The sequence below is a fragment of the Struthio camelus genome, chromosome 6 (genome assembly GCF_040807025.1).
Source record: "Struthio camelus isolate bStrCam1 chromosome 6, bStrCam1.hap1, whole genome shotgun sequence".
Lineage (NCBI taxonomy): Eukaryota > Metazoa > Chordata > Aves > Struthioniformes > Struthionidae > Struthio > Struthio camelus.
In genome coordinates this window covers 38,628,061-38,654,020 of record NC_090947.1, presented here as the reverse complement: position 1 = coordinate 38,654,020, position 25,960 = coordinate 38,628,061, and the positions used below count along the sequence as shown (strand labels likewise).

Sequence of the window (25,960 nt, the reverse complement as noted above, 5' to 3'; positions counted from 1 at the left end):
ATACTTTTTCTCACAATAATTTGTATTAGCATTAGAAAGTCGTATCTGGACACATTAAAAAATGGTTTATGCTTTCACCTACCAACCAGTGTTCCCCAATGCAATGGAAACGGAACTCAGCAGAAGGTTACACTTGGATTCACTAAGAACTGCTTCATTATTTACAGCTGGAGCAATAACCACAAATTCACGTAAGCCATACCTTGAGAAAAAGAAAGGCATACATTTCTGTTTTCCAGCAAATCAGCTGAAACATAGAGTTTTTAAAAATAGTATAAATGAATAACCAAACTGTCAGCAACAGATTGTGGAATCAGTTATTTTGACATCTTTCAAGAGAGGTCAGGAACTGACTGGGCATAGAGTACTGCAGATTCTTAAATCACAAACTAAGGACATTTAACAGCATTCAAACACATTATTCAAAGTCATGTGAAGACTTCCAGGTCCATCAGTCCTGGGTTTCTTCAGACAAAATATTCTGCAAAAGGAATGGAAAGATAAACCCACTATGGGGGGGGGGAAGGGGGGGGGGGGGTTGCCCTCATTTCTTGAGAGGGTAAGATGCCAAGCAAGAACATTCACATGAAACAAGCCCTTCTGTGAGAACGCTAGAGCACTGTCTAGCAAAAAGATACAGTGAAAAGCAAATATAAATTTTAATGATTGAAGATACCTGTGGATAACTTGAGATCCTAAGTGACAAGTTTCAGAAAACTGCTTTTAATAACAATGACAGAACAGAAGCTGAAAATACTGTTAATGCATGCATGAATGAACTCAAACCCATTCCAGTAAGTGACATAAGACTATTAAAGAACAAGGTACTCTAGCGAACAATTTGAAGAGTCTGGAACAAATAACATCAAGAGGTCGAGACAATAATTTGTAAGTCCTAAAGCAGCTGGTTCAACCTTATTTCCTTTTTCAAACAGTAGGTTTCCAATAGTGGAGACTTAGCAAGTCAAAGTACTTCAACTCAGACTGACCGGAAGACCCCTGAGCAAGCTGTGAAATAAATAATTAACTCTTTTAAAAAAACGAGAGACCTGATATAGGAAGTACAACGGAAATAGTGCTATTATATTACAAAAACCTGTACAATTTGAGGGTTTAAGATTGAGAATACGTGCAAACAAAATACCTTTCTTATTTCACTGATATTTTCTTCAAAAATATTCCTATTAGAAATAAGGTATGCTTCGCTCTGTTTTGAAGAAAACTCCTTTGAACAGATTCTGTTTTACTACAGCTACTGAACTAAGCAGATAATCCTGCTAAAAGGTCAGTTAATGCACTGCTTCTAACCTGTATCTCAAGTAGGGCACATTAGTTCAGTCTCAGCATCATGCTGATATGCTCATACAGCTTCCAGACTAAAAAAAAAATTCACTGATATATTGACTGTCTGCATTTAATCATGTAAACATCCGAGCAGTTTTTCAGAATGACCAATTATCACAAGCATATCACAAGCTTTAAGATGGCATTTTTCAAAGACTTTTTTTCTGTAATATATACATTTTTTAAAGTACCATTACTATGGAAAATAATTAAAATTCTCTTTAGTGTAAGTACAAAACATTATGCCTGATGCTACTCGAAAGCTTTACATATCCAAATTTTTCAGCTTCATTTTTAATTCTGTCATTAGCTAATCTACACTTTAACCCAATGTTTCAAATACAAAGAATCATTTTATTTAAGCTTTAACTCCTGACGTAAAAAATATATATTTTGCCAGTACGAAAGATTTTTACACTGCTATGCTTTCTCATATTAAGACAGACAGTAGGCATACATACCATCTTACCAGACAATGAGCTCTAGGAGGAAAGTCATTGTTCATACACAGCAAGTCCTGCATAGGCAGAGGAAGGGCATCTGTGAAAAAAACATGATACGTAAGAGCATCAAAGCCCATTCAGCAGATTTGCAGAAGTTTTTCTTAAATTAAAGCAAAAAAAAAAGTTTTAACTAGCTTTATCTTCTTTTAGAAGATTTCAAATAAGTTTTTTATATATATTTCCTACATTTTAATATATAGGTAATATTGAAATAATTTTGAAGTATTCTTTGGTCAACCGAATTATCCTCTCAGTTTACTCTCCTGGCATTAAAAGAAGCAGAGCAAAATATATGCCTGCTACAACAACCAGAAAGTAACTTCCAGCTGCTACCTCTTCCAGTTTTCCCTCCATTCAACAGTATATCCTTCAGGACTGAAGAGGATATCTCCCCTACTCAAAACATCATTCTTCTGAAATCTATCACACACAGCCACGAGGTCTCCAGAAAGAAATAGGAGTTAATTTGCAATATATTCCAGCAAAACCAGAAGAATACAAAAATTCCATTTTTTATCCCAATAAGTGAGCCAGCTACATCAGAAAGCGAAAGAGTAAAATAATTTAATAAGCTCCATAAGCCTATTAACTCAGCATACCCGAGAAAGCACTGCCACAGGAAAGCAGCAAGAAGGCAAAACACAAGAACACAATTGCATCTTGGAAAGCATGCCTATCCCTCACAAATATTTCTCAAGGTCCAAGGGGACATGTGCATATTTGGAGGGGAAGGCAGCCAGGAAGCCTAATCTAAAACGTGTTGCAAATCACTGCTTGGAGGTGTTCAAGGATGTGAACATTTTTAGAAGCTAAAGGATGATATACAAGAAGATAGTACTGCAGGATCTTGCATTTTTGAAGAAACACTATTTCGCGACCATGAGCCTAAATATAAAACATTAATCATCACAGAGTATAAGCACTAACAACAATAATAAAAACTGAACATTAAACTAAAAGGCAATATATCCAACAAAAGATGCCACTTAATTTGCCAGAAGCCATCATATGCTACAGATAGTTGTGATTTGCATGAATGCACCATGATCACTTATGAATTGCTAAGCCAAAAGTGTAAATTTTCAGAAGTACAAAAAAGCATCCAGCTCACAGTCGTACCTTTGAGAGTCCTACACAAGAATCAGAATACTGGGAAAACTAAAGCTACTCTCGTATGCTTTCTGGTTTCTCAGAACAGCAAGCAGATGATACAAAATAAAAGGCATTGTGGATTTCTCATAGGTGCAGGAAGATAAACATTGAATTGGGGCGGGGGGGGGGGGGAAGGGGGAAGCACACAAATATCATTTTCTTTCCTTAGGAGGATTTGCTAAGCATTTCAGGAAAAAGAAAAACATCTAGCCTTAACACAGAACTGTAAACGGACGCTGGTTAGGTATCAAAGCAATAGAGGACACTACCGCTATAGAAATTCGTAGACAATACAGTAATATTCCTAGGAATAAAATCCTACGTTATCTATCATTACTTGTCAGGAAGTACTGTAACGTAAGCATATCCTGACTGCATATCTGCATGTCTGAAACTGAAAAAGTACCCTAAACAGCAACAGGTTAACTTTTTCTAAACTTGTATCTATGCACCAAGTGTGATATTACAGCAATGTAACACAGTTCACTTAATGTTAGCAATTTGTTGAACGTGAATTTGTTGAACGTGAAAGGCAAAAATGTCAGATCACCCCCATCAGACCCCCAACATCCCTAGTTTAAGTCAGCACAGCATACTCCCTTTTCTTGAAAAGGGAAGTCAAACTATGAGTTTTATAAAAATCAAGTTCAGTGAACAGTCTGCAAATTAACAGCAACAGGTAGGTGAATTCTGTACTTCATCATAGGCTTGCTGATGCTGTTAATAAATATTGAACGGTGCACTGGTTTGCTGGGAGGAGGCTGCTTGCATAAAAACTATGGATATATGATCCTTACTTTGAGTAATTCAAGAGATTCCCTCTGCCTCCCATTCCCTTTTTAGAACCAAGATTAAAAAAAAAAAATGAAGAAATAAAAACTAACTATGGTAGCAAAGTTAAAGACATAGTTAATCTTAGTAAGTTTCCCTTCAAAACTGAAGGGAACATGTTTTATTTTGCTAATGTGCAACTATGAACGGAGGAGTAAGTGCTCATAGATTACTTTTACTATCCAAAGACTTGAGAGACCTGTTAATTTTATATGACATCAATTACAAAAAGTTTCCAGGACTCTGCAAACCAATTATTTGTTATTTTCTATTTTTCTAAACTGAGACTGATGAAAGGATCTCCAGGAACCTACTGCAATGATTAAAACAAAACAAGCAAAAATAATCAAAAACTTTGTATGTATTATTTGAGTAGAAACAATTTAAAATATTAAACAGAAGATACAGATTCCTAATATTTCAAACACAGCAAGATATGCAGCTGACAGTTTAAGACAGCATTCTGAAAACCTCCAAAAATTTCTAGGAGAATCAAATTAACGCACTGTAAATTCAACACTCCAAATTATCCTTTATCACATGATTAAGAAACTTATCACACATTTTGGACATACCACCTACCTTCTACCAATTCTTCTTTCCCATCTTTGTCACTGGGTTCTTGTGCAAGATAATGATGGGTAACTGAGAATTTGAAATCTGCAAATGAAATTTCATCTGATTTCTCTTCCCATGCTCCTGTGGTATATACCCCCTGCATAAACAGGTAGGAAAAAAATACTATTTGATCACAGATATTTAAGCTAACTTTCATGACCCTTAAAAAAAAATATATTGCCCACGTGATTCATAACATTTATCCATCTTTTTTTTTTTATCTTGCTTCTGAAGTTTTATTCTAAATAGCTAAGTATGCTTCAATTTAAAAAGATAATGCTCAAAACTCTTCATAAAGTTAGCTGAATGCCGAAATCCACGTTCCCAATAAGCATGTTCATTTCAAGGACCTGATATCTCCCCTAGAAGTCTTCATAACTATATGGCAATCAAGAGGGATCCATATTTCCTTTTATGGATCTTAAGAGTATGCACTGCCAACTTTGTCCAAACACAGAAGCTTCCCAACTGGGACCCTATCCATACCTACCATTCTATGCAAATATTTCTTTTAATATTTACCGCGAATCTGATCTCATTGATACATGACTTTGTATCTATTATTTGCAAAACCTGTGTGTCTGAAGGGTAACTAATTTTTAAACAGAAATACGAGATAGGAAAACATATATGAAAAAGTCACATCACTGTACAGAATTGTACAGCTGCTACTAAAATAAAACAACCTGCAGAATTCTTTGATTTGTAAAGGGTGTCCTCTCACCAGAAATCAAGAAGGGAGGGCTGGCCTAGAAAACAAGACATGTAGGAGTACACTGACAGCTAAGGTTGAAAACTATTTCACTAGACAAGTGAAGTTTAATCCTGAACACGTTGTATGCTGACTAAAATTAAGGATCACAAAACTCCCTTTGGAAACACAGCAGCCATTCAATCCAGAGCAGCTGAATTTATCTGCACTTGTATGCAAAGAGCTCAGTAATTTCCCATGTGGTGTATGTGACTGAAGAAACACTACAAAGACTCTAATTACACTTTGAAAAGAATCCTTCTGATCGATGAAATGTACTGAGTCAGAAGTAATACTATGCAAACCTCAACCACAAGCACGAGGCGTGACAAAGGCAAGGGGACAAGAGAAAAGAAATTCCTTGAGAATCTCAAACAGCTTCAACCATGTTTCCAGACTCATAACTGGGAAATAAAAAAAAAAAAAAAATACTAGACTCTAGATGAAGATCCACCTTTACCAGGAAAATTGACAGGTTGGCAGACAACTCACCAATAACTAATTTACAACAATTTTTGGCCACATATTCATTTTTATAAGTGAAATTCCCCAAAGCAAACCATTTTCTACCACACTTAAGAAAATGGCAGTCCAAAGGATAAGTTTAAGTATATACGTGTGCATTACAAGTTACTAATTCCAATTCTAAAAGAAAACTCAGAAGCAGTAACTGACCTTTTCTAGAGGTTTGCCTGAAGAAATCCCAATAAGTTTCCAGTCATTCAATACTTCTTCTATTCTTGAAATAAACCTAGCAGGGAGGGGAGAAGGCATTAATATTTCCTAAACACTAAGCCCACCTCATAATTCGGCTCCCTAAAAGCACGCAGTATGTTGTCCTACTATGGAATTTCCGAAAAACAAGTATTACCTAACTCATTTTTAAAATGCCTATACAAAAGCAGCAATTTGTAACAAGACCGACCCATATTTCCTGTTACTAGTCTCTCTTGTGCTGAATTCAGGAGGTTTTAATACACACCTCACAGTGAACTCAAACCAACAGTAAGCAGTCCGCACATAAATGTTTCAGCTCTGTAGCTTGACAGCTTCCATTCAGTGAAGACACCTAAGCAATATTCAGTAACGCAAATAAAAGGCTCTGTGTCGTATCCATAGGTGGCAGAACGCAATCTACCAAACCATGCAGTATTTATGGACAACTCTGGTGTGACTGACTCAAAATGTATATTTTTAAGTAATGGAAATCTTATTTAAAAGGCACGATTAACTCTAATAAAAGCCTGTTTACTGTCAGATACAGTAAAGCGAACTTTACCTGCAACATTGCTTTCCAAATAAAACTATAAAGGCCTGCATGAAGCACAATCCAAAGTATAAAGTTAGTCAAATACTTAAAGCAGTAACCAACACAGAACAGCTACGTCCTTACACAAAGTTGGACTTCTGTGTCCGCATTTCAGGTGCTAGTGCTTTTTCTTGACTGCTATGAGCAAGCTTGGAGTAACACAGAATCTCCACCTCTTCCCTCCCCCCACCCCCACCGCCGGTTTTGTAGCCTATCAGTTTTAGCACAAGAGACTTCTGCCTCATTCTCCACAGGCAAAGCAACGCAAATACAGGATTATAAACCAAATTCTGTGTAAGAAACCTAGCGCTTGGAACCTTCGTCTCCTTCTGTCACAGACATCGCCACAGGAAAAAGCATTAAAACAAACAAAACCATACGTATATGTAATAGGAAAAACGCAAGCGCATTCTTAGATATTCTTGTATATCTTTAGCTAACTTGTAAATGCCTTCGCACGTGACATGCCACATGACATTAGGAAGTTACGGTAAGGAAAAAAAAAAAATTTAAAGAGGCATATAAGCCTCCCAGAGGTTTACCCTAACCTTCCGCAAGCTAAACCCGGCCGCTGCCCTCACAGGCGGCCTGACAAGACCCTCGCAGCGGCCGTTGGCGGGGGGGGGGGGGGAGGGCGCGGGCGGCCACCGCCTCCCCCCCCTCCGCGACGGCCGGTCCGCGGGGCCGGCGGCGGCGGCGCCTACCTCTCCCACTCGGAGGCGGTGGTGAAGTCGGTGATCTCGAACACCTCCGACTCGGGCTGCGGGGAGAGAGCGGGAGAAGACCGTTGAGCGGGGAGGCCGAGCGCGGGGCGGTCCGCGGGGAGGGGGCGGTGGGAGAGCAGGGGAGGGAGAAGGGGAGAAACTCACTTCGCTGTCCGCCGCCATCTTGCGCCGCCGCCGCCGCCGCCGCCGCCGCCGCCCTCCCCCCGCGCGCGCAGGGGAAGGCGGGAAGGCGGCGCCGGGCGAGGTCCGCCCGGCCGTGGGCGCCGCCCGCTGCCGCCTCGCGCCAGCCGGCCGTTGGTGACCGTTGGGGGCCCGCTGAGGGGCGGCCTGAGAGACCGCGCCCGGGGCTGCTCCCTCGCAGCGGGCGGGACGCGGGCAATGAGTTGTTCCCCGAAACTTCCTCGCGCCAGCAGGGGCAGCCCGAGGGCGTGAACAAATTAATTCCTTTCACTACTCAGCCGGAGCCCAACTTTCAGTCTTTTGGGGCTTTTCTTCCCTCCCTTGCACCTAGTTTACTGCTCCCCCCCACCCCCCGCACCAAAAAAAAAAAGAAAATTCTCATCACATCTACTATTTAAGGCTACCTGAAGGGAGACAGAGAACTATTAACGAGAACTTGCTGGTTAGGGGGACTGAACGTTTAGAAGAGTGAGGGGACTTAACGCCCAGGAGAAGTTTCTTACCAGTTGATAAGAAATACGTACAAATAAACGAGGTACTAAAAGCGTGAAAAGGACACAAACGGGAGAGAGCAGTAGGCTTAGCTTTGGGGGCTGGGGAGCCTACCATCTAGCTTACCTGCGTTTGTTTTCACGGGTCACTCTCTCTGAACCGAAATGCTCCGAACAAAACGCCCAGAGGGAGAGTTGCCTTGGCAACGGCCGGTAAACTAAACAGTCTCCTGGTAGCAGCGGCAGCCGGCGGGGTTTCACTCCAGAGCAGCCGGCCTTCGTGGTGGGAGCCATATGCTCTGCGGTCAGAAAACATTCAGAAAATAACACCCAAGTCCGTGGCATTCCTGTGGGAATTTCTTGCTGTCCGGCGAAGGAAGGCAGCTGTGACCTAAAAAGGCGCTCTCGGTTCTCTCTGAGTTGATGTTTTGCTTTCACAGCAGGTAAGACGTTGCGTCTCTATTATAGACCCTTTTCAGCTCTTATTTACGAAGTTGTTATACACCTCAGAGGGGAGGAAAAAAAAAAAAAGGCAAAGTTTGGAGAAGTTCGCCGGCTAATCTGATTCTAAAAGGCGGATTTACCGGATAGAGGTTGTAAAGGATCGTGCAGTGTCTCGCACAGGGACGACAGATGGAGAATGCTGGCTTCTGTTGCTGCTTTTTGCACAGTTCATCGTGTGAGCTTGGACGAAACAGTCAACTTCTCTTTCTCCGCTTCCTCCCCTGTAAAACCCAGAATCACAGTACTGTTGGATGCCAGAATTTTACATAGCTTAGTATTACCGTTTATAAAACAGTGTGCCTTCCTCGGATGAGAAGTGTCATATCAAATGGTTACAACAACTTCAATCGAGGATAAATGAATAATTCTCTTGGGGAAGCTGTGGCAAGTAACGTGCTTTCCAGTGATCATGTTTTTTGCTAATAGAATCAGAAACAAAAGCCTGGTTCTTTTCCCGAATAGCAATATGGAATGGTAAAATGCTCCTGAATCTAACAAAAGCGACATAAGCCCTTCAATTCCACTGACCTTTCAGTGACTGCGTAATGGGATGGTTGGTTCCTTACAGACAAACAGCTACACTGGCTGCTGCTTTGCATCTTTTGCATACATCTTACCATTGACAGTAAGTAATTGTTGCTACTGATTGGGAGCTCAGCTACAAAGGAAAAAAAGGGTGAAATGTATTGATGAAATGCATGAGAGTTCTGGGCTGTATCAAACAGAGAAAGATTTCTTCATTTTGTCACTTACAAAGTAAAATAGTGTATGATGGAACCTTAAACTGTAGCTAAGGCTGAAATAACTTGTAATAAACGTTATGATGAATACTGGAAATTATGTATTATTAGCTGTGGAAGCTGTATAAAACAGAGCATCAGTTTATTCCACTGAGTCATGTAAGGACAAGCAATAAAGTGTTAAAATAGGCATATGAGAAAAAAAGCAGAGAGAAAACAGAATTTTTAGAAGAAATGAGTAACACAAGAGCCACTAGATGCCCTATTTTTTTCATAGTTCCATCTATCTATGGACTTGCTTAACCTAACTTTCTAAAAAACATAACTGTCTTTTAGCCTGCCAGACAAATTAATTTCTAAAACCACTTTAATTTGGTAGCATGTATGGGGTGGTTATGTAATATTTTTGGCAGAGGGGAGAATGTAATCGCAGCAATTTAAATTTTGGACTTTATGATCTTCCTCTGTAGCACCTAGAGCTATCCAATATAAGAGTGTTAGATCCTGTTATTTGTATGTCTTTAAACATATATATTCATATTCATCCATATATATGTTCATACACATAAGATACATATATTTTAACTTATAAATAATTTGCTAAATAATAGAGACATTGAGGAACATCATAATACATATATTAACTGATATTAATGACAGTTGTTCCTTTTATTCATTTCAGTTCACTGTCTTTAATTACATTATGTGTTCTTGTCATTTGAGAAAAGTAAACAGAAGTTCATTGTGCATTTTTCAGAAAAAGGGCCAAATCCATCAAACCTATTGTTTTAATAGTTAGCTACCTACAACTTCAGATCTTCAAATCCTTTGACTAATCTTCTTGTCTCTTCTTAAAGAGTCTGCTATTTGTGATTTTTTCTGTGTTGTCTATGTCACTATGAACTTTATGGTACTGTTAATCTTTGGGTTCCTTAGAAAAGAGGATTGATGTTTTTGTCGTCATGAAACAGCTCACAGTGTGGTTACTCACCATATTCAGGAAAGTTAACTGTAAACAGGATCAAGGTTGCCCGTGCATAGCTATGTTATCCAAGAAGTTGAGGTCCAGCTCCTTCAACCTGTGGTTAGGTGGGAAAGTTTCAATACAATCTTTTGATTATGCGTAAGCCTGTTAAAATGTCTTTGTCCAGAAGTGCCAATGTTTGGGAACAGCTTGTTTCCATTGTACATTTAATAATGCCTTACAGATAATATAGCGTAGGGGTTAATAGTGACATGAAGCACTGTATTAAAACTGAAAATCAAAACAGTGGCATTTCTAATTAAAGGTGTGTGTGTTGGGGGGGGTGTTTCTATATTTATCTGTTTAGTGTTTGTCAGAAATCAGCTTTCCATTTTTTACCAAAAGACACCATTTTATTCAGAAAAAAAAAACCACTTTTTTTAAACTAGCTGTATTTAGGAATACAGGTACAGTCAATGCAGAGTTTTAAATGCACAGTATAATTAATTCGAAATATGTACTGTTTTTTATTTCTGAAAGCAATTTCAAAAATGAATAAGCCCCACTGAATCATACATATTACAAAACTTTACACTTTCAGGTATTTAGCATATGTTGTTTATGTGTTAACAAAGGTTTCTAGAGCTTATGTATCTTTTTAAGTCTATGTAAACATCTATACTAGGTCTGAGAAAAGAATGTAGATCTGCTTCACAGGTGTGTGTGTTTTAAGCAACTAGCCTATTGTGACATTTTGGTCCCAATGGAGTCAATAGCAGGGCTATCAGATGTCTGAATTTCTCCAAGCATGTTCTTTTCTGCAAAAACTATAGTATTACATTCTCCTGCAACTAAAGTACTTGCATATAATGTCTTGTATACTATAACTTTGCCGACAGTTTAGACAAGCAAGTGGCTGTCTACCATTACTTCCATATAAGAATGTAACATCAGGTTTAGAAAATAAATGTAGAAGGAGAGAAAACACCTTTTGTCTTAACTTCCTGGAAGCAACTTCTGCAAATGATTTGTTGTTTGAATTTGCTATTGGCAGCTTTCTTTAAAAGTCTTGTTACATTAAAATGGAAAAATAAGGCACAGGTAATGAACATGATTCTTACTTGTATTTCTGCCTGAATTTAGAAATACTTTTAAAAGCATAATTCTGAATATGCAAACAATTGTTTATTCATGAGTTAATCTCTGCCTGTAAAGACTCAAGGTCGTAAAAGTGAACTCTACAAAATGTCAAGCCATTATTTGGGAATCCTGATGGAAATCTTTTAAGTCTCTCATGTAAGTGTAGAGAGCTCAGTTATCCTCAAAGCAAGGCAACAGTTTACAGTGTTAGACTACAGATGGTACATACTTCTGTTATCCATTTCCTTGAGCTACTACTATGTCTCTTGTTTCCATGGCTGATACTATTAGCAAACATTCCCAGCCTATACCTTGCACAAGTAGAACTGTTATTCTGCAAAGGTATTTGTGAATATGTCTGTATTGCCATAGCAGTAAATATCTGGTAAAAAGGACTTTATCCATGGCATGCCTTCTGCAAGTCCATTTTTAGTCCCTCAAGGGCCATGAAGGTGATTAAGAGATGGCAGCGTCTGACATAAGAGGCTTTGCTGAGAGAGCAGGGCGTGCTCAGCCTGGAGAAAGCTGAGGGGAATCTTATCAATGTGCACAAATACCTGTCGGAGGGAGTAAAGGAGCCAGGCTTTTCTCAGTGGTGTCCAGTGACAGGACAACAGGCAATGGGCACCAACTGAAACCCAGGAAATTCCTTTTAAGTGTAAGAAAAAAAACTGTTGTATTGTCAGGGTGGTTGAACACCGGAACAGGTAGTCCAGGGAGGTTGTGGAGTCTCCATCCTTGGAGATACTCAAAACCCAGCTGGACATAGCTGCTCTAGCTGACCCTGCTGGTGCAGGGGGTTGGACCAAGCGGTCTCCAGAGGTGCCTGCCAACCCCAGCCTTTGGTGATTCTGTGATTCTCTCCTTCCACATGTAGCACACCTGCAGTGTGAGTGTAGGCGCTCACACAGTTTTGAACCATCACTGAAGTCCTAGCTGTACTCATGATACATTATGTTATTGTTCTTTTAGGAAAGACTCCACAGGTCGCTTGCCTGCCTGGTGTCAGCCATATGAAATCACTGCAGGGGCAGATGAGCTACATGGTAGCCGCTGAGTTGGTCATACTGCAGTTCTTTGCAAGAGTTCATGTTTTCTCCCTGGTACGTACTTAAAGCCTGGTACCTGGGTCTGCTTCTATGCAAAATCCCTCCCCAAACCCTAAATAATACAAAATTCCACTTGCATTTTCATATTCTCAAATGTTTACTCTTAATGTAGTGTACTTTGTGTATAAAACAGTTCAAATAAGACCAAAGTAAAAGGAAAATTGCTAACCTGTTGGTGTTTCTGATTTGCACAATATTTAGCAGAATGCTTCTAAATTTTGAGATTATTATGTGCTTCCGTCAAATATAATAATTACAATAAAATATTTCTGTTCTCTAGTATAATTGCTTCCATGTCATAGTGGAAGTCTTACATCTTACAATAAGAAAAAATACTCCCTTTTCAAAAATACAATTTAGATCTTTTCATTATAAAATAGAAATTCCTGCATTCAAAAAATATATGTATGTGTACATATATGTAGATGTATGATAGAAAAAGAGAACTTAATCTGTCAGAACCTCAGAAGCAGAAAGGCAAGATATTTTATACATTGACATATGCTGCAACGTAAGTGTGTAAACTAGGAAAGTGGAAATCAGGCAGCTCAAAAGTTAATGTAAGAAATTAATAACAAGCAGGAAATTTTGTAAAAAATGTCCATATATTTGCTACTGTAATATTGGAAAAAAAGGTTTAAAAACCATGTACAAGTTACCTAATTTCAAGAAATATATTTTTCACTATACAATTTTCTGTATTATAATTGAATTATTTTAATAAGCTGTGTAATAGAACAATATTTTAATTCTATTTACTTGTGATGATTTTACCAAAATTTCAAGTCAGTCAATCAATTGCATTTGAAGAGATGTAATTCTGTAACACAAGAGCAAACAATGGCATATATTAACTATCTAAAATTTCGTTTAGGTTATTTCTGATTTCCCAAATACAATTGTGTAGAATAAATTGTATTTAATATGCTCATTACTCTAAACTATACAGGGCTCCTTAGAAATACTGAAAATTACATTAAATTTATAAACAGATTACACATATTTCAATAACCAGAAGTTAAAATATCATATGATTGTAATAATAATTTCACATAAGCTTTAAGATGTTTTGGTTTTATAAATGTAGTGCAATTTAAAAACATTTTTTTTAACCTACAGAGGTACTAAGAAGCTCACAGGAAGATACACTTGTGGATAAGATACCATTTTTGATGTTATGGTAGAACAGACATATTTCAGTTAGCCTTATTAATTCAACAGACATCTATGTTATTAGAGTCAACCCCGAGTTGTTTTCTGTCTTATCACAGGAAATTTGGTAGAAATGCGTGTGTTAAATTTTTCGATGATTGTGTAATAAGATTGCAAGTTAATATGTTTATAAATATTCTGCATGTAAATTAATAAATTAAGCTATACAAGCTTTAAGTGAGAAACAAAAGTTTACGACTGATACATTAATAGGCTGACTCTGCCTTGTTTAACGATAGCTGGTTGTACCAAATTCAAACAGATGGCTAGCACAGATCACAGAATCCAGTGACAATGAAAAAGGCAATAATGTAGAGGCTAATTATTTTTTAGAATATATATGATTTAAAAACACCTATGAAATTTACCTTCATCAATATCCAGAAATAATACATTGCCATGCCTGTATTTAAGAATTTATAATAGAATAGATGAAGGTGAAACAGACAAAGACAGATAATCGTTCAGTTCAGGTCTGGATTGTCAGTAATATGTTAAAAATACGATTATTTCCCAAATGTAAAGTGTTGGCTTTGTGGTCCAAGAATAAGGATGATATCAGCAAAATAATACTGGCAGTTTTCATGCCTTGTTTCTACACAGTATATGCTGAGTTTTTAGCAATATGGGAAAGGCTGTGTCCAGACTTGCTTGGTTCTGTGTTTGCTGGATGGGACATTGGATGTTGAGTTGAATTTATTATTTCAATCAAGTACTTCTTAAATGTTGCTGTTGTCTCACTTATGATAAATATTAGTTTGTGCACATGAATTGGAAATCAATTAATGAAACATATTTGCAGGTTTGGGGACCTTAACGCATTGAAGAACAGTATGTCTGGCAACGAACAAAATAAGAACAGAGGAAAAGAAGGTAGTCTAACCAAAGTATATACATATAGGGTGTAATGTAGGGGATCTGAAGAAGAGAAAGGACAATGCTGGTTTGAGATCTGGTCACCTATCAAAACCAAACAACCACAAAGAAACTTTGAAATCAAGCTCGAGGTTAATTTCCACCTTTGAATAGCCATGAGATTTGGCTTTGTTTTAATGACGTTCCTATTTTTAAACACTATACTTTTGTAAAGTTTCTGCAAGTATTTTTCTTATATTTTTGTTCTATTAAAATAGGGACTACAACTGGAATGTCTTAAAATGTTCTCTGCTTTTATATGATACTGGATTAATGCACTTAAATAACTACAAGCAATTTAGATTTATGCATGCACGTCTAAAAGTTATTAAAAATATGTATCTGAATTGTATGAGACATGCTCATGACATTTTTCTGGTGGTTACATCATGTATGTCTTTATGATAATATTTTAGCAGCTGAAAATAAGTGCATTTGTCTTGTACTGCTGGTTAGTGAATTATATTGCTTTTATGGTAGTAATAATAATATACTGTTGCAGGTTGTAGAATTTTTGTTGCTCTTCAAAATGCAGATAAGATAGTGAAAGAAATGCATCAGTCATACAAAGCTCTGGAAAAGAACAAGTAAGTAGAATTAGTATTTAATTTGCAGTTGAGCATCCAAAAAATGGATGCAAAGCAGGAATTAGTCTGTGAGTGAGAAAAGGTTTCCTTAGTGCCCTGTGTTATATGCAGCTATATCGGTTGTATGATGTTTCTTCCATCCCAGCATTAATTACTGGTCATTGCTAGAAGCAGGATAGTGCACTAGATGAACAAATTATTTGGTATAATATGAAAAATTTTGTGGTATATGCCTTGTGTTTTACATTACATTTGACTTTATGAAAACAGATGATCATCTCGCAAACATCTTTAGGATTAATTTAGACTATTTTCCTACCTCTTTTCAGTCAGATTTTTTATCTTTTTGCATTTTTGGATTTTTCATTCTTCAGAAACCAAGTGGCAGAAATACGCCTCTAGCCCACAGAGCAGCTATTCTTTCGGGTGGTCCATAGTATATTTTATAAATAACAAAGCTTCCTCTCGTATTCACAGTTCTTCTAACAGATTTTCCTCATGGTTCATAAAAACTATATGCTGGAAACAATAATTCTTTGTCAAGGAGGGGAAGGTGGGCAATATGTTTTCCGATTCCCGTTGTTATTTGTCTATGTTTTTTGTCATTAATTTTCACTTGTAGTCAATGCCTGGCATTGCAGTCGGATGCTGCCAGAGAGCCATAACTTATCGAATGGACCAAGAGAAAAAATATACTACAGCATTCTTGAATTTTACAGACTTATTGGTCATATTATTCCCCAGTCACAGGATTGTTTAAATTGAGTAGGCTCCTTCCACTTATTTTCACACTATATTTTGTTTTTTATTTTTGCCTTTTAGTCAAGTAACACCAATGTCCATACTGTGGCCAGAAAAACAAGTGACATATTTACCAATTAAAAAAAAGTTAGCTTTGCAGATGAGAGGGCACAAGTTACCTTTCTTCCTGAAGAAAGAAGAGAACATACGATGTGGCTTTGACTTCAGCTTTCTGCTACAGGCCTCATGTCCAAAGTCCAGCATTTCAAAATCGCTTATGGATTTAGATGCATTTCAGACAATAAAAGCACAAATACAACAAGGTAAGTATAATTCTAAAAGTTGCAACTTTTAAATAATGCTATGTATCTCTGTAAAGTAAGGAGGCAAAGCCTCAGAAGTCCTTTTTCTTTACATTTTAAATTATCTTTATGTCTTGATTCCCTTCACATAGAGTAGGCTTCAACCACATTGACCCTCTTCTTTATCTCTGTGTGTGTGTGTATTTGGGGAATGAAGGAGGTAAAGAGAAGCAATGACACAGAACACTAAAAAGGGACTTCACCATTCCTGTTACCCAGTATGGTGAAACTCTGGTCCCACAAAATATATAATAAAATTATCAGTAATTGAAGTGGGATAATGATGGCATCTCTTTCACCTTTTTTCCTCATACTGGCAAAATCAGTTAGTCACATGTGGAAGCTAGGAAGTATCTGAAATTAAGAAGAAATTAATCCCCCAAATTATTAGAATCAAAGTATTTTTAAATCTCCACATTTTACTGTGTTCTATTAAAAAAAGTAATTATAAAATTCAGTATCACACTGAAATTTCAGCTTATGACTTTTCTCTGCATAGCAGATTTATAGCCTAGTCCTGCAACCACACATCAAATAGACTCTTAGTCCTCAGAACGCTACTTTTGAAATTAAGGGGTGAATGAAAATGGCAGTCTGTTTAAGTATGCCAAACTAACATTTCATTTGTTTTGATTTTTAAGGGTTAAATATAACGGTACTAAAAACCAGGAATAAGAGAACTGAGGTAAGATGGTATTATGTGTAAAACTGAACACTAAATTAAAAGTGTTATATGCCTTCAAAACTTGTACAACAGCAATATAGAAGAACTATAGATAGCTTCCTCTGCTTACTTTTCAGCTTTGCAGATGAACATCAGGTATTTTTGCGTATATACATCAGCAGATCTTCATATGTATGTCAACAAATTTGTCCGTGAGGTGTTACACCAAGGATTATTGGGGTTAAGGGAGTTGGTAATTTTCAAAGATATAGAGCCTTTTAAAGTGTAATTAAGTAAACTAATTTCAGATATAAACATGCTGTATGTTAGATGTCTAGTTTAGCTGTATTGAAAAAAAAAAAGAAAATATTGTATTGAGTGGTAGTTGAAAGTTGAAGCCAAATAGAATATGAAGAACAATTAATATTAGATGTTTACTGAAACTTACTGTGTTAGCAAGTAAAAAATAAGAGCTTACAAATTATTAGACATATCTGACATGAAATTTTGCAATAAGTATTAATAGGATTCCTGACAAACGGTTTGTGTTGTTACTTCTGTACTTTCAGTGATACCAGCAATTTTACGTGACTCACCGCTCACACCCAGTCAGCTCTAAAAGTTACAAAAGATCAAACATACTGTACCTAGAAAAAAAGAGAATGTGGTCTTTATGGAAACTAATTAATAGTCATTAGTACAAAGGACTTGTCTTACTGAATCGTGTGTACTGTAGCACACCTGTTACAACAGTGTTCACAGGAAAAAAGTAAGGAACAGATATTGTGAGTTCTGATAGAAGATCATAAAAGGGCTATGGAGAAAATAACATTTCAAACTGAGGGTAGTGTTTAAGAAGAATCATTTATTTGACCTCAGTTTGATTTAATACAGCTTTATTTCACATGTTAGGATCTACTGATTTCTAGAAGCATATCATTAGGGATAAACTGAGCATCCAGTTTAAAGCCATGCACACTAGACAAAGCTGTGACTTTGGAAACAGCACTCACTGCCCTTCCTAGCACGTTCAAACATGAGTTTGCCCTGGAATACAAACAAAAATTTCCTGCAGATTGCAGATTGATTTTGAATATAGACATGCAAATGTGTACTCAGAACATATGACTGTGTATTTATTTTATTGTATTCTTTTGCATATAAGTATACAGTATATTCTTCTGGCTTATATTATTTCCTATAACGGAAGAATAAAAATATTTTTTGAGAAAATTATCTTTACCCGAGTCTTCTGAATAATCACAACAAAGTACTCAAATTCTCAAGGCCTCTGTTTCAAAGTTATACAGTACCTTGCAACTAACAGGAAGGGAAGGAAGAAGGGAGGAATAAAAAAATACATCCTAAACACAACAGACTTTCCATTTAACTTAACTGATAAAGTGTAGTGAAGATTGTGCTAGCTTCCAACAAACAACTCCTTGAGCAAGATCTGTGGCCCACCTAGCATGGTTGATGGAATTTTTCATAAGACTCTACTGGACATATTGGGAAGCTATATGTTCAGATTTATTATAATATCTTTTAAAACCTAGAAATAATCTAAAATAATTTCTCAACAGGTAAATTGGCATTCTGTTATAACATTATAATTTTTGCTTTTTAAAAATGGCTTGCATGAGATCCGATTTAATTGGGAGTATAATTACTAGCGTCAGGACACACTCTTGGAGGGTTAAAAAGTGATTTTAAACATCAATGTAAGAATGGCTCTCCCCTTCAGTTAAAGTGCACAGCAAGAACAAAACTTTGGTACATGAAATCACTAACCAGCCTTTGAATTTCTATAGCAAACATGCAAAAATCATATAGCAAAGTCATAACTATTAAGGGATGAGATGTATGACAAATGTATGTGTGTACAAAGCTTATGATTTTTACATCATAAGTAGTGACATGTGCCTCGTAGCAAAGACCCTCACTTTCCCTACTACCAAATACTTAGAAATAATTGTGGATGTGAGAAAAATCACATCTTTTTTTTTCAGGGCATTGCTATTGTGCTTCACAGTGGGTTAATTATGGGAATATATCAAAGAATAGTTTTCTTTTTTCTTGTTGTTTTTTCTCTTTTATCCTACTTGGTTCTCAGCTATTAGGTTTATACATATATATATGCTGTGTAGCAAGTTATTAATATTTTCACAGAAATTACAGTTTCATCTGCCACCAGTGACTTTTCAACCGGTAAGGACAATTCAGCTTGCTCCTCTAGAAGGTAATAATGTCAACAAAAGTACCACCAACAGAAATATTTTGAATATTATGAATTCTATCCCTCTGCCTGTAAAATCAACGGCTAAATTTTATGAGTATCAATTAGACAATCTATTGCACACTCAGAAGTCATCAGACCTGACTGTGGTTAGTATTTCTGATAAATTCACTCCGAGAAATGACCTGTATTCCTTCAGCAGGAATAACTGTTATGAGTATCCTAGAGACAAGAAAGAGGAAAATGAAAACAATTTACAATGGAAGGAAGCTGATGTAGCTACTAATAGTGAAAAGAATGACCTGATGAATTATCAGCTTTCAGTGACTTATAAGAATGTAGACATTATGACGCAGGCCAGTTTTGGTGCTGACAGTGATCCCTACTTGACCTCAGGTGACACTCAGATAAACTGTGGAATATTTACAGCCCTATGTCCTGTATCAAACAATGCAGACACCTTAAGAGCTGGAAATCATGAAAAATCTGTGGAGAAATCCCTTAGATGTGGTGTAGAAGGAGACACTACAGGGATGATGCTGCATTCTGGGCCAGATGAAGATCCTGTTAGTACAAACTTTGTGCTTGACAATCATGATTTGGATTTTTCTTGTACAAATGAAGTGATGGAAGCTTCCCATGTCTTAGAAGATCATTCTGTGACTGAAATAATTCCCAGAGTAGAAGTGCAAGATCCTTCTGGAAAGCAAACAGAAAATAGTGTTTGTCTCTTAAAATTTGAAATGGAAAAAGAAGTAGTATCAGAAGTAACTGCAAAAGACCGAAGTAAACTTGTACCTCTTGTCCATGTTACGTTCTCTGAACAAGAACCAGCAAGGGAACCACGCATTGCTAAACAACCTACCAGAAAAAGGTGTGTCATCCGAAGCCTGCCTCCTCATGCTAGTCAGAGCTTTAACATTCTTGCTCGCCAAGAAAAGGACAAAAGTAAAATAAAGATAAATAGAAACAAATATTCATCGAAGTCTAAAGCGAGGAGCAACGTATCTGAAGATTTAATTGTTTCTAATGAGAGTTCCACAAAATGTAGCACACACAAGATCGGTGCCAAGAGTCAGATTTTCCCATCTTTAGAACTGCCACAAACGGAATCTGAGACTTCTCTACAGTGCCAAAAAAAAGTACCTCGAGTGGACAAATACCGTTTTGCTCAGGGCGCTCAGAAATCTAAAAAGCAAAGTTTCCCCTGCAGTTGCAAAAATGCAGTTATCTTAAAGAAAGCTGCCACTCCATTTTCTCCACCACATGCAGTGTCTGCTTCAGGTTTTGTAGATCTGAAATACAGTGACATGTTCAGGAAAATAAATTCAAATGACAAAGGCCCAGGTATTTATGAAATGTTTGGAACTCCTGTCTATTCCCACATGCGTGAACTTGACCAACATGAGAACAGATTTTATAGAGATGTTTGTTCTGCTCCACCTGGGAGATGCGCTGCTAACACCTGCAAATCTACCTGCAATAAAGGGCGAGAGAGCAGCCAAGTAAGAAATACTCAAAAGAGAACATACTCTAAGCCAACAAAGACCATTCCTGGCACTAAACGAAAGCAGAAAGGCTTAATTCCAAAAGACCAAAGTATGGAGTTGAGTGATAGCAACATGGAGCAAAATAACATAATAATTTATAGTCCAGATTGTCAAATGAAGACTTCAGAGAGCGTGACATTGTTTCATGAGGACAAAGACCATCAGCTTCCATTTTTAGAGGAGTTCTCACAATCAACTGAGCAAAATAAAAACTTTTCAAATTCAAACTTACCAACTATTAAGGAAGTCTCTTTAGAGCAGTCTTTAGACAGTCAGGAGGTATCCAACAGTCAGATATTTGCTACCTGTAGCCAGAATCTTCTTCAATTCCACGATAAAGACTCGAAATGTGTTGCTCTAAATAGCAACGTACTAGCAACAGACCAGGACATATGTGTACCCCAGTACAGAGTGGGTATGGACAGCGTCAGAGGCCTGGAATCAAAGCAGACCTCCTGCAAGACTATAAATAAATGTGAAGCATTGCCCTTTTCAGATAGACCAGAATTTCAATCCCCTCCAAAAGTATTAAATCAAAACTGGGCACACACACCTCAAAATAGTGATTTGCCAAATGTATTGACTCAGCCTTCAGTGATTCAGACGACAAATGTTACAAGCCCCGCTTTCCAGACAAGTCAAAGCCTTCTGTCCTGGGCAGATAACGAGGACCTGACTGATGAGTTGCTTTGTTGTCTGGCAGCAGAATTGCTAGTGCTTGAAGAAAAAGACATCAACTCTTCAGGAGCAAAAAATACAGGTCCAAAAGTGCAAAATGCACATTCTAAAGAAGAAAGCAGCATGCTGAATGGAGATGGTGAAACCGTAAACTGTGCTCTAGAGAAGGTAATTCCTTGTGCCTTGCTAGTTCCTTTGAGTGATGCTACAGCACAAGTTGGGATGAATGATGAGCCTTAATATTGATGAAGAAAATAGTGATCATTTAGGTAGTGGTAATAGGTACTATGTGCTCATTAATGATCAAGTGTCTTTTTCCTGGCCTAGCTGCCCACCGAGTATCCCTGGAGGATATCCATGTCAGAGGCCACCTGTCAGGACACCAGCCAGACTGTACCCAGGCACGATAGGAATAGCTGTCATGGCTAACGTGAGCCTTCAAGATTAACTGAAAAAATCTAGTGTATAAAAGTAAGGGGCTATTTCAGCCCAAGAGCACCTACAACAAAAGGCTTTTACCTTCAGATCAAGGCAAAAGCACTTGAGATCTTGAACCCTAAGGAATATGAAAAGAAACAACAAATGGTTCTTGGGCACCCGCTATCTAAAAGGGCAATTTCCTTGAGTCCGTGAGGGCCACCAGATACTGTTCTAGATATGAATACAAGTATTGGCTTATCAGACACGCTATTCAGTTTATGTTAATTAAAACTTTAAGCTTAAATTCCCCCCTCTTTCAGTGGGTGAAAGATGCTGTTCCAAAATCAGAAGGCTTTTAGATTCTGCCACCCAGCTTGCTCTATAACTTTCATTTGCTAAGGTGCTTATCTACCAACCCTGCTTCTCCTTGACCCCTTTAGCTTTTTGTCTATTTAAATTGCAAATTTATAAGGAAATTTCTTTCACTACATGTTGATACCCTTCTTATGCTTCTGCAGACAAAGATGCAGGCTATATCTCTGTTCTCACTTCTCCTAGGGATAGATAGCTAGATGGAGAAATGGTTGGCCTTTTTTCTCTTCCTGTGATGTCATATCCAAACTGTTTTCATCAGGCTTCAGTTAAATACCTTTGTCCAGAGCAAAGCTATAGTCATAGTCGCCCTTCAGCTTAGCAAACTGCAGCTACGTGACAAGAAATAGTAGGAAGCAGGTGTATATCCTGCTCTTCTCAGTGTTCTTTTCACTTGACTTAATATTAATGGCAAAAAAGATGCCATGCTGTAAATGCTCTGGTTATACACTGTGGTGATAAACACTCAAAAGTATGTACATAGTTTTACGTAGTATAGCCTTCTGCATCAGTGAGCTGGGCAAGGGGCCTATATAACAATTTACAGAAGAAGAAGTAATTTTTCTTCTTCATGCCAGAAGAAAAATTACTCCTTATAAAAAAAGTAACGGTAATATGAAACCTTTATCTTCCTCCCTGCCTTTTCCCCACACTGACCGTCCTCTTTCAAGCAGAGTTACAGTGAAGCCTTTTTGGCATCAACTGAGGAAAGTGACTTGCTAAACTTTGAAGAATCTACTAAATTATCTGAAAGCAGTTTGACTAACAAGGAGCCTATCATGTGGACGAGAGGTGAGGTCCTTGGAAAGGGAGCCTATGGCACGGTAAGTTGAAGTCCAGATATGTTTTAAGAGACACGCTGGTCATCTTTGAGCTTTGAGCATCTCACCTTGTAATTGACTGTTGTCCTATTCAACAAATAACATGTTGGATTATACAAATGAGACCTAAACAAATGCAAAGATACTTTTTTTTTTTAAAGTAAACATATCTTTGTAGTTCATGTTTGATTTTAATAAATGCCAGTTTCATTGCAGGTGTACTGTGGTCTGACAAGCCAGGGACAGTTAATAGCTGTGAAGCAGGTTGTTTTGGATACCTCTGATCAACTCACTACAGAAAAGGAGTATCAGAAGTTGCAAGAAGAAGTTGATCTTTTGAAGACATTGAAGCATATTAACATTGTAACTTATTTAGGAACTTGCCTGGAAGACAACACTGTAAGCATTTTCATGGAGTTTGTTCCTGGCGGCTCCATTTCCAGTATTATTAATCGTTTTGGTCCATTGCCAGAAATTGTCCTTTGTAAATACACAAAACAAATTCTACAAGGGGTTGCATACTTGCATGACAATTGTGTGGTACACAGAGATATCAAAGGTAATAATGTTATGCTCATGCCAAATGGTATAGTGAAGCTGATTGACTTTGGCTGTGCCAAGCGTTTAGCTTGGGCAAGCCTGAGTGGCACACACAGCGAGATGCTCAAGTCTGTGCATGGGACTCCATACTGGATGGCACCGGAAGTTATTAATGAGTCTGGATATGGAAGAAAATCAGACATCTGGAGTGTGGGCTGCACCGTATTTGAGATGGCAACGGGAAAACCGCCACTGGCTTCCATGGATAGGATAGCAGCCATGTTCTATATCGGGGCCCACAGAGGACTGATGCCTTCCCTGCCCGATCGATTCTCCGGAGCTGCAGTGGATTTTGTGCATGCATGTCTAACCAGGTATGTAGATTTTTAACTGAAAAAGGAAAGGGAAAAATCAGTCTGAATGGCGGAGACTGTTGATGGAAGCTTAGGTTACCTCCTATATGGTACATTTCACTGTGTAGAACTATTCTATCGTAAACGTTTAGTTTTTTGAACATTTCAAGAAAGCTTTAAAATGATAGTATACACATAATATTTTACCATCTATGATGGTATTGAACAAAAGTTACAAATTCTGTTTTTCTAGGTCTTATACTCAGCGCATAACTTTCCCTATAATTTTCAGGCAGCCCACATGGCACCATTGAGTTTTAGACAAAATGTTGGATTCATTTCAGTGAAAAACCTTGCTGATAAGCTCTCTCATTGGTTGAATCTAGCCTATATCTAGCGTGTTGTTTTCAGGACAGTATTCTAAAGGAAAGACTTTTCACATAACTCTCATCTCTGCAGTAGAAAAATTTTTGCCACTGCTAGTACAGGAAATATATACTTTTTTGAAACAGAAAGTTCTGTATATTCTAAAAGCTAGCCATCACCCATCATAAGACTTATTTTTAAAGTGTTTATTTTGTTTTAAATATTGGCTTTGTCTGAGACTTTTAAATGTAGTATAGATCTCAAGAGCTAAGCTTCTGACTTCCACAGGTATTCTACTGAAATTAATAGCAGCCTGTTACCTAAAGACCACATTTGGACGCTAGAGAGAAGTGTGTCATTTAGTGGGTAATACGCTGGCCTTGGAGGCCAGAATCCTGAAGTCTAACCCCTGTTGGAGTACTGTGAACCACATAACAACAACTACAAAAATTGTTGATTCTAAAGACATCATCTATAACTCAGTATGGAGAGAATAGTGTTTAAAAGGCAAAATGAATTGGTAGGTAGCAGGAAACGTACAGATATAAAACATTTTTAGTAAAGCATTTATCCTTTAAAAATGCAGGATGCACATATGGTGGCAAAGTTTTAATATATGATCTCACCATGTCCTAAGATAAATGCCTCCTTCTTCCCATCTTTCCCACTGGTTTATTATTTAAGAAATCGGTGTCCTTTATGTTCTTCCTGTCACCTGTTCCTCCAAACTGATGGTTGAAAAACAAACAAACTCCTTGGTTCTAGCAATACTGTAATTCCAGATGGAATCCTTAACAAGAACGTGGTTGACTGGAAAGGAGAGAGCAGCCTCAGCTATATTAAAAAAAAAAAATACTGACCGATACAAGATCAAACAGATAATTGCCACCCTCCTTAAAAACATTTTTGGTGCACCTGAAATAGCCAAAGTAACAGAATTATACCAATTTTTAGGAGGAATTGAGAGCAACAAAGAAAGATTTCTGTAATAAACTATTTCAATTTCATAATTCATAAATGCCCACAGTCTCTTCCCATAAATCCTGCCCTCCCTTTATCAAAAAAACAAAATCAAACCACCAACTAAAAAGGAATAATAACTGGAGAAATGAAAGAGAGAGAGAAAAAAAGCTAAGATTGCATTTAGATTTTCTGAACAATTACATGACAGGCATGCGTGTTCATTTTATGTACTGATTTTTCAAACCCTCAATGCAGAGATCAACATGAACGCCCTTCTGCTCTGCAGTTGCTGGAACATCCCTTTGTGAAAGGAAGACAGTGAATTTTTCAAAACTTTTGCCAAATGAGTATATGTTCTCTATATAAAAACCTTTTTCCGCTTGTCACAAAGATCAAATGGAACTGGACTTAAAAGTGACAGCATGACCTACTAGAGATCAATTGTGCATGAGAAGTCTATTATTAGACAGTAATATGATTAAACTAACTTTATTTTCAATATATGTGCTCATTGGAGTGGGCATTCGTTCAATGAATCCAGTTTAGAAACTTAAGCATTTATAGGTATGCTTTTGGAAAAGAACACAGGACCGTATTTAAAAACAACAAAACAAACAAACAAACAAACAAAAAACTCTAAAAAGCCAAAAACCTATCACCAGGCCATGAAAAATAAGCTAAATTGGGAATGCCAGTTCATCTGTAAATCCTATGCTATCAGCAAAAAGCAACTGCAGGTGCCAAAAGCCCTACGCTCAAAGCACGGTCAACTAAAGCAAGTTGCTCAGGGCTCTGCGTCCAGTCGGGTTTTGAGTACCT

The 25,960-nt window shown here is 37.5% G+C and overlaps 2 protein-coding genes across 7 annotated transcripts in view; one reads left to right on the top strand and one right to left on the bottom strand.

Moving 5' to 3' along the window:
• Positions 1-7,440, bottom strand: part of RAB3GAP1 (RAB3 GTPase activating protein catalytic subunit 1) — a 29,133-nt gene extending 21,693 nt beyond the window's left edge. For 2 of the 4 annotated variants that reach the window (XM_068949215.1, XM_068949217.1), the window contains exons 1-6: positions 7,378-7,438; positions 7,213-7,268; positions 5,875-5,950; positions 4,413-4,545; positions 1,814-1,884; positions 83-202 (exon numbers count right to left, since the gene is read on the bottom strand). In XM_068949215.1, the coding sequence (XP_068805316.1) occupies positions 83-202; positions 1,814-1,842 (149 nt within the window). In that variant the 5' untranslated portion in view covers positions 1,843-1,884; positions 4,413-4,545; positions 5,875-5,950; positions 7,213-7,268; positions 7,378-7,438. Of the gene's footprint in view, positions 1-82; positions 203-1,805; positions 1,885-4,412; positions 4,546-5,874; positions 5,951-7,212; positions 7,269-7,377 lie in introns of all 4 variants that reach the window. The other 2 variants (XM_068949214.1, XM_068949213.1) reach the window with 2 other exon arrangements.
• A 114-nt stretch (positions 7,441-7,554) lies between these two features.
• MAP3K19 (mitogen-activated protein kinase kinase kinase 19) lies at positions 7,555-25,739 on the top strand. Of its 3 annotated transcripts, none has more exons than XM_068949212.1 (10): positions 7,555-9,033; positions 12,225-12,355; positions 14,376-14,446; positions 14,991-15,075; positions 15,898-16,139; positions 16,820-16,863; positions 19,012-21,474; positions 22,773-22,922; positions 23,136-23,833; positions 25,397-25,739. In XM_068949212.1, exons 2-10 carry the CDS (start codon positions 12,342-12,344, stop codon positions 25,461-25,463), a joined length of 3,834 nt encoding a protein of 1,277 aa, XP_068805313.1. In that variant the 5' UTR covers positions 7,555-9,033; positions 12,225-12,341; the 3' UTR covers positions 25,464-25,739. The 3 variants fall into 3 exon arrangements, with proteins under 3 accessions (XP_068805313.1, XP_068805312.1, XP_068805311.1); XM_068949211.1 differs by having other exon boundaries at positions 22,770-22,922; XM_068949210.1 differs by having other exon boundaries at positions 8,152-8,347; positions 22,770-22,922.
• The last annotated feature ends 221 nt before the right edge of the window (positions 25,740-25,960 follow it).